Below are 12,114 nucleotides of genomic sequence, written 5' to 3' on the forward strand. Positions count from 1 at the left end.
GATTGGATAAGATACGAAATGAGTATATTAGAGGAAGTTTGTAGCCCCAGTGGTAGAGAAAATAAGGAGTAAAAGGTTAGAGTGGTATGGGCATGTTATGAGGAGGGATGAATCGCATGTAACAAGAAGGACGTTAGTTATGAATGTGGTACCGGTAGAGGTAGACCTAGAAAGAGATGGATTGCGTGAAAGGTGACATGATCAAGAAGGGAGTGATGACTGAGATGATGGATGATAGAGTGCTTTGGAGGACGAAAACCCGGTGCGTCCTACGGGAGTAAGATAAGGCAGGGGAGACGATGATGAAATACTAGAATTATACAAACTCAAAGCTTAGAAACATTCTGTCGTAAACTTGAAAAGTTAAGGTCAATTAAGGGCATATAAGTTAAGAATAAGAGATTAAGTTATAATTGAAATAACTTACATCAGCCAAAGAGTTAGGTTCAACTGCAGCTATAATTACAGGCGCGTCTCCTCTCACTGTGAAGCCAAAACCTTCTTCATCTTTATTACTTCCCACATTATACTCACTCGCCACTCTTCTTAACTCTTTCCGTTCTCTTCCGTTCTTTAATTTAGATTCCTTCTCTATCTCAGTGAAATCGTATTCGTATTCGATAACTTTATGATGGTAATCGTAGTTATTATTATTATAACTGTTTATGTAGACGCCATTTTGTTTCGTCACTCTTTTTTCGTCTAGAATCTTCTCGTCTCTTTGATTGTAATATGTGCTGTTATCTTCTGAATGATCTCGTTTGTCGCTTCGTCTTCTCAGGTTGTCTTCTTTGTTCCTTCTGTCCCGTCGTGCTTCTCTTCTCTTCTCCGTGTTCTTCTGGAGTTGGATAAGTCGTGGCGCGCTCCAGTGTCGTTTTGCGGAGAAGACCGCGATAGGTCCTAGAGATTTGAATAGGTCTTCTACTCGGTGTTGAGCGAAGTCGGGTGGTGTTAATGCTAGTTCGAATTTTGATGCAGCTGTAATTTATAGAATAATCTATAGTAATATTATAAAGAGAAAAGATTTGTATTTTTTTATGTATTTATTCATAAAAGTATTGGGACAATTTTAAAAAAATCTATCCCCGTTAGAAAGGTAATTCATCTGTGAGTAACATAGGCTTATTATTTCACGCGGACGTAGTCGTGAGCAATAGCTAGTTATTAATTAAAATAGTTATTGAGTTAAATGCCATTTTTCAAAATACTTAGAGATGTAATAGAAAAATAGTAATGCCCGGTTTACAGTTAGACAGTAGCGCTTAACAACTAGTTAACTGGACTGGCAAGCAACTGGCACAGTGTAAACGCACCATTAGCCCATACAGTTTATGACTGGCCATCGCAACTGTCCAACTATGGACCGTGGATATGGATCCGTGAACTTTTACCAGCGCGTTTTAATTCGCCGCCAGCGCCATCTATTGGTGGATTTTGTAAAGTTATTTAGTTGTGGGGTACTTTTTATATGTTTTGTTGACGTACGCAGTATCGCTGGAGCGTCGATGATGTCAGCGAAGTCGGGCTCCTCCCTGCCGCCGCGGGCCCGCGCCGCGCGCTCGCGTTGCGCAGTCACACAACGGGACAGCGCCTCCTTGCCGCGCAACTCTCTGTAATATTATATTACTAGTTTTATCAGACAGAGTTTCTCGTTTAATTCTTAAATATATTTTAAATAACCAACATCAATCATATTTGAAAACAGAATATTCTATAGTTCTTTAGTAAATTGCCTTGTCTATACTCTATACTATTATAATAAAGCGTAAACACACACTTCTTTGTTGTCTATGATGTCAGCAATTACAGCATATTTTTGAATAATTCTTTTTTTTAATAAAAAGCCCTACGCTTACGCTACGCTTTAGGGTACATATTTTCACGATATTAAACTTAGGGGGTAAATATTTTGGATAAAAACCCTAATGTGGGAAAGAGAACATAAGTTGCTGCCAACATCAAGGAAGCAAGACAGTTAAGGTTTGTCATTTTGACATTTGCTATTGATAATTCGACAAATGTAAATAATAAAATAAAATTTTCACAATTTCATGCGGATGAAGCCGCGCGGGAACAGCTAGTTGGTAATGTTGTGTGATTCGTTTAGACAAAATAACTCTAAGTAGCATGTCTACAGAAGTAGACTGACCTGCACATCCTCTGCAGCCGCAGCGCCTCCTCGTACAGAGCAAGTGCCTCCGCGAGGTGAGCACGACCTAGCGCTGTCGGCTCCACTTCCGACACGTTATTGCATCCTGGAGGGTAAAACATTAAAAAAAATTATAAAAAACCTTACTAACATGTAACCAGCCCACTTTGTCCATGTGATTTAAAAAAAAAATTATAATAACTTTGTGTTTTTCAAGAATATTCTCTACCTCTATGACAATTATCAAGATAAGTTCAGTTTTGGTTACAAACTCTAACAAACATTCATACTTTCGCATTTATATTAAGATTTTTTTTTTATAACAAGGTGGCAAAGCGGCCACTAGAATCCGCCAAAATAGCGAAGCGACTGCCCATAGACATCCGCAATTGCAGATGCGTTGCCTTATACGACGGAGGAGACGCTCATAAAGAGGACATTTCCCCTTCCTATGCATCTCTTCCACCGTCAAATCCACTTTCTCTTCCCATCCTCTCCTTATAAGAAAAGGGTGGTAAAGGGAAAGGGACTTAAATTAGGCCTTAATTAGATTAGATGTAGAGCAGTCTGGAAGAACACATAGACCACTTTAGTTTTTTTAATTCCACAGACGGAGTCGCGGGCAAAGTTAGTCTGTTTATAGTTTAGTCACAGGTGTTTATAAGAATTATTTATATTAATTTTTTTTCTATTTGTGACTATTGTAATATTAAGTACATGTTCTGGATTATTCCCAACCGTCACCCCGCTAGCCCCAACTTGAGAATAAAGTTTCTATTGTCCCACTTTTTAGTCCCATGATCACCAAGGTGACAGATGGTCGTTATGAAATAAAATATGTCCCAACCGTCCCCTCGTCGCAAAAGATGGGGCAGGTGAAACCTGTCTCCACGTGGGGATAGAGCGGGGTGACGGTTGGGAATAATGCCTTGTTTTTTCTTCTATTCTGTACAACTCAGTGTTCTGTTTTAGCATCGCAGCACATGCCGAATTAATTCCTTTTTTTTTATAAACGTATTTCTTTCTAATGTATTAAGTGTAGGCAGGGTAGAGACATTACCCTGCGTGCGGTCGGGGGCGTGCAGCTGCGCGAGGCGGTCTGCGCGCGCGCCCGGCGCCTGCAGCAGCGCCACGCCGCAGTACTGGTGAGCCAGTGCTGGAAACACATTACAATAAATTACTATACATAATAAAAATAATATAGTATAGTAGAATAATAAGCCAAGAATTTTTGATTAAAAAAAAAACTTTGTTATGTAGGATGTGAAGTTATATTTATCTTACTTCTTACTAATATTATAAATGCGAAAATTTTGATGTATGTTTGTTAGCGTTTGTAGCACAAACTACTTGTAGTACTTATTTAAGTATGTACTTATTTGATAAATTATTACTTCGTCGCCCGGCAATGCTCACCAAAAATAACCTCTATATGCTGAACGGATCTGGATAAAACTTGGCCTAGGTATAATATAGTCTAGAAGAACCGTATGCTAACTTTCTTATTTCTGCGTAGAAGAATGAGAAAAAGGTAATATTTTTAAAGTGCTTATTAGTTACCTTTATAGAACTCAGTCTTGACATGGACTAATGACACCCACGAGTATGGCACGTAGTTGAATACACCTTCAGTTTGCATCTGTAAGTTATTTAATAATATATTTATAACAAAATAAAGACTTTTTATCGATCTAAAATATCTTTAGTGTGTAAAGGTCTTAAAGTTCAAAAATTAAAATTTTAGCAACACCGCCATCTATGGACGAGAAAATTTAACAAGAGCGCCATCTAGCGAACGATGCGGGTATTTAGCAAACTTGTTACTTTATCGTGTAGTTGTTTGTAGACGTGTGCGAGCTGCGCGCTCTCCTGTGCTAAGTCTAGGCACATATCGAGGTCTGCGGGCAGCGCCTCGCCGCGCGCCTCCCGCGCTTGTAGTTGTAGCTTCTCGAATAAACACTCGCGTGCTTGAGCCTGTAACAAACATATTACTATCATCTATCGGTACGGATTTACTTAGATATACTTAGTGTTTAAAACAGCGCCTTTTGTTTTGGAAATTAAATTTTTATTTAGTGCTAAAATAAGCAAAGCTACTTCCGCGCTGGATTAAAATAAAACTAATTAATAGCCTATGTCTTCTTCCAGACCATTTAGTAAATCTATACCAAATTTTAATAGATATCTGGATCTGTTGAGAAGTTCATTTAAGATAGTAAGATTACATTCTACTGATAAACTTAAATTGGCACTTAACAAGTTTTATAACCTGTTCATGTATAAATATCAGTTTTTACACATGTACAATACGAAAATAACGTTAAAAAAACGACTAACTTTAAAGTTAGTCGTTTTACTTATTATTGGTGGTATTAATACCATCTCCAGATCAAGTACTTTTTGAAAACAGCGCCATCTATTGTTCAATGCGCTTATATCTAATTAACCATTTTAAAACAGCGCCATCTACACAATAAGATATAGATTATTACCGTCATTAGTGTCCCGAGTACTAGCAGAGTGTCAGCAGCGAGGTCCACCGAAGGCGCGTTAGTGAAATTCTCATGTATATAGCGAAGTGCGCCCGCAGCACGCAGCAGTGCGTCCACCGCGCCATCTAGACCGGAGCATGTTGTACGTTCCTAAAAAAACATTAAAAACACATTAACTTGCCCTTGTTTCTAAGCAACGTCAGTATGTATACATCTCAGCCGTCATATCTGAATCGTTCTTAAGTATCCTCTTTCATACAATCCATACTTTCTTCGGTCTTCTACTTTTGTAGTCCACATTACACTTTCTGGTTTAAGTCCCCATCCTGTCGTCATAAAATGTACATACCACGAATTATTCCCAACGTGAGAATAAAAGTTTCATCCCACCTTTTAGTCCCACTATCATTAATATGGTGAAAGAGGGACCGTTATGAAATAAAATAATTTCCAACCGTCCCCTCGTCGTCTAAGGTGGGACGGATGAAACCTTTTTTTCTCATCTGTTCCCACGTGGGGCAGATCGGGGTGACGTTTGGGAATAATCCCATACCACGCTAACATTTTGCTTCTCAACAACTACCATAATTCTCAGATTCTGCTCATTTTTATAAATTTTTAATTCACCGCGGACGAGGTCGCGAGCAACAGCTATATTTTATAATTGAATAAAGTCACTTGACAACATAAGGGCAAATTATCGTAGTGTATTGTAATTAATAAGTAACTATAACTATTAAAATCACCTGTTTAGCGCCAATCTGTGTGTAGATGCCAGCCATGTTGAACAACACACAGGCTTTCTCAAACGCCACCGTCCGCTGACACGATGGTACACCTAGATTACATAAAAACATCAATTACAGTAAGAAAAATACATACAATAATCAATTTAAGAGCGTTGAATCTTGCTTTGATTCCTATGAGCTTATATGAAGACACTAATCGATTTTTAGTTGTGCAACTAAACAGTTGTGAAACAATCGACAATCGCACAACAGTTGTGCGATAGTTTAGTAGTATGCGCCTACTCTAAACCTAGACAAAACGAAAACCAGATTATTCCCAACCGTCACCCCGCTGTGACCCATGTGAGAATAAAAAGTTTTATCCGTCCCACCTTTTAGTCTCACTATCACCATTAAGAATAGTTGGAATCGTTATTGAAATATAAATAAGTTCCAACCGTCTCCTTATTGCAGGTGGGACAAAAAAAAATCTTATTTGTCTCCACGTGGGGACAGAGCAGGGTGACGGTTGGGAATAATCCTGAAAACGAAAGCACATAAGTCACGTTTAATCAAATTTCGTTACATGAGTGCGATAAAAGATATGAAATACAGAGAACAGAAACGAAACAGCTATACGTTGCAATGACCTTAGCACTTCGAAACAATTTTGTTCGAGAACTACTATTTAGATACCGGTTTTTGTATGGCGAGCCCTTTTTTGGGAGGGTAAGAAAAGGGTTTGGTTTCCCTTTTAACTGTAACGTCTTTAGTAACATTTCTTACCAGTTAATGAATCGAACCACTCGAAGTAGACCCCCAGAGAACGGTCTGGAGGAAAGAAGCGACGTTCGATGAAGTACAGCTGGTTGTAATACTTGAATAAAAGTGCTACGCCCACTGTAGAACGGACTGGGGTTCTCATAGCCTGTAAATGCAACAGATAACATAATCGAATAAATCCGGTAATCATCAACCTTATGTCTACGGAGGGTCGGCACAATGCTGCTCTTCCATACATTTCTATCAGCTGTCATATCTGAATCCATTCCTTTCAACATATCCTCACATCCATCCATACCTTCTGTCTTCCTCTATCTTTATAGCCATCCACATTCATGGCATTTTGAAATAAATTACTACTAGCCCCCCCCTTGATCGTCCCCATTCAAATCAACGTAAGAGTGATAAGGACAGAAATATACCTGTCTCATATCCATAAAGTCGGAGATGGCGTCTTCGTAAGCTGCCGCGTCTTCGCTGTAGTGCTCCAGGATGAAGTCTTTGAAAGGCTCTCGGAAGTCCACCTCCTTCGTCTCCTTTAGACCCAGCGGGATCATAGGCATAAGGCATTCTTTGCTGCGGAACAAAGAGAGATATACTGATTATTAGTACGCTAGAAAGAGATAGATATATGTAACTATTTTCGGCTATTAAAGTGAATTGAGAATGGCTAATAGTATTTTTTTTCTATAAAATGCAACCTTCTAATTATTACACCGTTCAGTTCTGTAACCTCTGGTTGTAAATTCATGCCAAATTTGATTCCATAATCATACGTTTATTGCAAATTGAACTTTATCGTAAAGCAATAAGGTGTATAGTGCATTGATAAAATATGATAAAAAATCACCGAATACCGGACATTATTATGAAGGTGTAGTGTGGTTTAATTTATACGCGGAAAGCGCTTTTTTCGCGTAATTAATAAAGGTTAAGTAGCCTACGTGTTCTTCCAGACTGCTAAATTTCAGTCGTGTAGGAGATACCTTCCAACATCCATTCAAACAGACCAGCTTTCGCACATTTCGTACATTTTAGTAAGAGTAAGATTGGGCCATTGAAACTATAGTTATAATAATAGAGAAACACATTATTAAATATGAAAATCGCTAAAGCTTATGACTTAATCCATACTTGGAATAGATCACACGTCACCATCCATCAATCAACTAGCGGGATGTAATTCATTACGACAAAAAATACGCTCCTTATACGCCAGCCATTTTCACTCTGTATCCGTACTTTTTATTGGAATTGGTCTTCAATAATAAATCTTTGATTGTAAATAAAAATGAATTGCTGTACATTGCATATACAAGACTGCTTCTAAATTATTGTTTATGATTTTTAATATGTTACATTAAGAAAATTATGTTAGTTCCCGCCAAAATCTTATAAACAAAAAACGAAAAGCGTAAAGCGTAGTTTTAGATATGCGGCAACAAAGTGTTGGAATAACATCCCGCCACCTATAAAGAGCGCGCGCACCAAAAACGCTTTCAAAAACAAATTGCGATTGTTTTTGATGGAAATTCAAAAATTGATATGAACGCTTTAATCAGACATATACCTTATAAAATATTAACAACAATCGGAAGATTTTACGTTTTTTTTTTATTATTCTTTTATTTATTTGTTTTTTTATTTTTTTATTCGTTTCCAAATTATTATTCGGTTGTTGTGTTACTATTTCTCGTATACTTGTTTTTCATTATTTCCGCATATAAATTAAACACGCCTTTTACAGTATAGATATTAGTGTATAGTTATTATCCACTTTTTTGCTTTATTTTGTTTTCCCTCTCTTTTCCATTTCACTTATAAACATGACTATAATTTTTTTTTTATTTATTAATTGCTGCAACTGACGTACTGCCACAAAAGGCTTTTACAGAATACCAGCGCTTATTGCTATACTGTAATAAGCACATAGCTGAGTAAAGGCCCTATCCATTCAGCATAGCAAACTTAGTTAAAAAAAAATATATTGAAAGTTATGATATTTTTGATTGATGCTTATTATTGTGTATTTGTATATATTTTGTTGTTGTTTGTAAAACTTTCGTTTCCTCCGTCATTATTTTTGTCAACTGTGTAATTAAGTGTATGATGTTTGCCTTCTGAATGGATTAAATGACTTATTATTATTATTATTATTATTAAAACATGGCGGCCATTGTAATTGTATTGTGTACAATATTCATTGAAATTTTTTAAAACAATTGTATTAATTAGATAGCTAGTGTTATAAGAGAATGTTCTGGAAAAGTTTCTACGAAATTGATTCATCAAAAATTGTCGTGTAAAATTAACCTGCCATTTTGTTTTAAACATTTAGTAATTTTTAGCGATTAGAAAGTGACGATGTGGCAACACTTTCTTTGTAAATCCGACAAGGGTACGGTTTAATTTTAAATTTCTTGCTTAATAATTTTGTTAACGGTAAATTCTAGGAAAGAGTATTCTTCGAAAACTATTTCACATAAATTTTTAAAATAAAAATAATTTCTTTAACACATTTTCGTCATAGATTAAAGAAGTCCAGAATGATTTCCAGCAGAATAATTATTGAACTTGTTTGTTAAAAGTGGACAAGTTAATTTAACTTAAAAACTACTTATGCGCCTTATAAAATATACCACTTAAGTATAAAAACTAACATCTGACGTATAATTAGACTGGAATGGATGTGACGTTTACTTAGAGTTAATGTTTCAAACGAAGCTGTAATAGGGTACAATGTTGATAATAGGCCGTGGTTTATAAAAGTAGCAAGAAAATAATTAGTATAGTGTAGGCTTTATAAACCTGTGTAAGTTCGAAATAAACTAAAAACCAAATGGATGATTTTACTAAGGATGTAATATAATTAGACGATTTATTAAAATCGAATAAAACTTGTTATAAACTGACAAATAAATGACAAATGTTTAGATAATTAAAACTACTATGCAAAATCGAAAACATATTTAAATAACAAACTATTTTGTCGTTGTTTTAATTTACGATAAGAAAATAAATTACAAAGCTATTTTATGAATAAATCAACAATTGAATTTAAGTCGATAATAAAAAAAAAGATTAAACAACAAAATGCAAAGACTAAATACAAAACATTCGTTTGATTAAGAATACATAATCTATGACGGTTGCGTAACATAAAATTCGCGCCAAAAATTTTGCCGCAATAAAAATGTCTCAAAGGATTTAACATTCTTATTGAATTTATATGTAAAGATTATATTCAATACATTGATGCGAGAAAGTTTTAACTATGATTTCGTAACGTTTGTTATACAATATTTCTAGTCATAGAACAAATATATTTTTACTTATTCTAGTATTACCAGCTCACTATACGTCCCTAAGTAAGTGGTGACTAAGCCATAGTCAACCACGCTTCACTGCGGGTTGGTCTTCACGCATATCTTTGAATTTCTTCGCCGACATGTGCAGGCATCACGATGTTTTCCTTCACCGTAAGAATGTCGGGTAAATTATGTACATATAACAATTCGAAAAATCGAAACTCACATTGGTACGGCGGGATTCGAATCCAAGACCTGCATATTACTCAAGAGTGTACACACTAAGGGATACTTAGTGGTCCCGTAACTTTGCGGCAGTAAGTACAGATTAAGAAATAGTTTTCTCAGTAATTAGAGAGTTCACAAATTATTGGTTTGAAAAGTGTAACAGATGAGCGCCATCTTTAGGAATATTTTCGCAATAATCGAAAACCATCTGATTTCGCCGAGCAATTTATCGTGGATGATTCGAGACGCTTTCTGTTGTGTGCGTTTGTCATCGGAATGACTAAACGAGATGCATTGTAAAATTAATCATGTAAATCATGCTAATATTATAAATGCGAAAGTTTAGATGGATGGATGTTAGCGTTTGTAGCGTAAACGGCTGAACGGATCTCCATGAAATTTGGCACAGATGTAGAGCATAGTCTGGAAGAACACATAGGCTACTTTTTATCCCGGCAACAGTTACGGTTCCCGTGGGATTCATTAATTTGGTTTTTTAACGTTTACTTAATCATTCTGCAACGGTTCAACATATCTTATTAAAATTTGGCACAGATATAAAACAGAGTCTGAAGTACACATGGTATAAGGTTCATCCCCGAGAAATGTCCGGTTCCATAGGGATTCGTAGCTTTTTGTTATTTATGTATTTCGTATGTTTTCTAATACCACGCGGACGAAGTCGCGGGCAATATTGTAATAACTCAAAAACTACTATGCTGGTTTCAAAAATCTTCTACCAATAAATAGCTACGATATCGCTGAGTAAGGTAATAATTTGTTGTTGTATTAATATATTTGTTATACTTTTAATTCAATTTCCCGTGGATAAATCTCTAGAGAGTTTACTCTAACCTGTTAAAGAAACATCTCCACTTTGGTTATCTGTCGAAAGCTGTCACGTTAACTCAAACCAAACGCGGTATAAGGCTATTAGGTTTCTAACCACTTGCGTTTTCACTAGATTTTTATAAACACAGAATATTTGTGGTAATGCCATCGGAAGGCGTTTTTTTTTTAAATTTAGATGTTTGTATGATTGAATTCAATGAAAATCAAAATTTTTACACATGTCACTGGCTGAAAATACTCTTTACTGTCTATGGATTTATATAAAAAATTTGCAGTGTTTATATTGATGAAAAAATAAAAATAGAAGAAAGATTTGTATTTTTATATGTATTGAAATAACTCAAAAACTACTAGGCCGATTTAAAAAATTATTTCACCATTAAAAAGCTACGTTATCACTGAGTAACTTAGGCTATATTTAAATTCCATGCGGACGGAGTCGCTAGCAACAGCGAGTTATTACTAACCTGTCCCCCTGGTATAGTTCAACGGAAGAGTTGAGTTCCGCTAACTGCTCCTTCAGTAGCTGCAGGTTGGAGTTGACGAAGCTCAGCTCCAGTGCCACCGTTTCACGTAACTTGCGGTTCGTTGTCGCCTGAAATAAACATTCGTTTAGCGAACATTGATCAGGATTTCTCAGTGTTAAGATTGAACGTGGATGGCTACAAAGGTAGAGGAAGACCGAAGAAAGTATGGATTGTGTGAAAGAGGGTATGCTTAAGAAAGGCGTGGATTCAAATATGACGGCTGATAGAGATGTATAGAAGAGCACATACTGTGCCGACCCTCCGTAAGGGATAAGAGCAAGTGGATGATGGTTAGGATTTCTCAGAGAAGCGGGTTTAATCGCAAAATTGTGCTTTATTAGATAGTTATAAGGTTCAAATTGACTTTACATGTCCTAATTATGTTATGTCTTAATTCTGAATAGTCTTATCAAGAGGAAACGTAATAAGGACGTGTAACTTTGAGTGCAAACAAAAAGATCCCGCTATCTGCTATTATTTGACATCTTTTGCTGCTATAAAATTGTGTGTACTTTTTTAAACATATTTTCTATCGGTTCTAATCGTAAAAATAATAACAAATTGAGAACAGTCTTATTCTGTTTAATAAGACAGACGCAAAACCTGTTAAGTTCACTAACAATTTCCGGTCAAAACAAAGACTTCCGAACGTTGACTTTAACAATGCAAAAAACAAACAGAAACGCAGCGAACCATAACACCCCTGAGGTTAGGTTTACGAACTTTGACCTTGGATATTACGTCTTCAGAACTTTGTAAAAAAGTGTAAAAAGTCATTTTTAGGGATGTGACTACTTACGTCGCAATGGTCGATTTTAAAGCATATCGAACGAAGTCCCTGTTTCTTTTTCTATTAGCTAACAGATTACAGAATTAAATTCACTACCCACACGGAACAGCATAACAAACAACAAGGGCATTATAGTTAAGTAGCTTTTGCCCGCGACTCCGTCCACGTGGAATTAAAAAAAAAGTGCCAAATATGCCAAATTTCATCGAGATCCGTTCAGCCGTTTAGGTTACAAACTCTAACAAACATCCATCCAT

At 36.1% G+C, this 12,114-nt stretch overlaps 1 protein-coding gene across 1 annotated transcript in view; it reads right to left on the bottom strand.

Annotated features, from left to right (window-relative positions):
- Window positions 1-272: 272 nt before the first annotated feature.
- LOC106102799 (rhophilin-2) overlaps window positions 273-12,114 on the bottom strand; it is a 48,220-nt gene continuing 36,378 nt past the window's right edge. Inside the window, exons 2-13 of the mRNA XM_013282383.1 lie at window positions 11,437-11,441; window positions 11,008-11,175; window positions 6,575-6,728; window positions 6,156-6,297; window positions 5,388-5,479; window positions 4,642-4,791; window positions 3,974-4,123; window positions 3,710-3,788; window positions 3,210-3,305; window positions 2,150-2,255; window positions 1,486-1,610; window positions 273-978 (exon numbers count right to left, since the gene is read on the bottom strand). Coding sequence (XP_013137837.1) covers window positions 389-978; window positions 1,486-1,610; window positions 2,150-2,255; window positions 3,210-3,305; window positions 3,710-3,788; window positions 3,974-4,123; window positions 4,642-4,791; window positions 5,388-5,479; window positions 6,156-6,297; window positions 6,575-6,728; window positions 11,008-11,175; window positions 11,437-11,441 — 1,857 coding nt within the window. The 3' untranslated portion in view covers window positions 273-388. The remainder of the gene's footprint in view (window positions 979-1,485; window positions 1,611-2,149; window positions 2,256-3,209; window positions 3,306-3,709; window positions 3,789-3,973; window positions 4,124-4,641; window positions 4,792-5,387; window positions 5,480-6,155; window positions 6,298-6,574; window positions 6,729-11,007; window positions 11,176-11,436; window positions 11,442-12,114) is intronic.

The sequence above is a fragment of the Papilio polytes genome, unplaced genomic scaffold (assembly GCF_000836215.1).
Source record: "Papilio polytes unplaced genomic scaffold, Ppol_1.0 DF823901.1, whole genome shotgun sequence".
NCBI classification, from domain to species: domain Eukaryota; kingdom Metazoa; phylum Arthropoda; class Insecta; order Lepidoptera; family Papilionidae; genus Papilio; species Papilio polytes.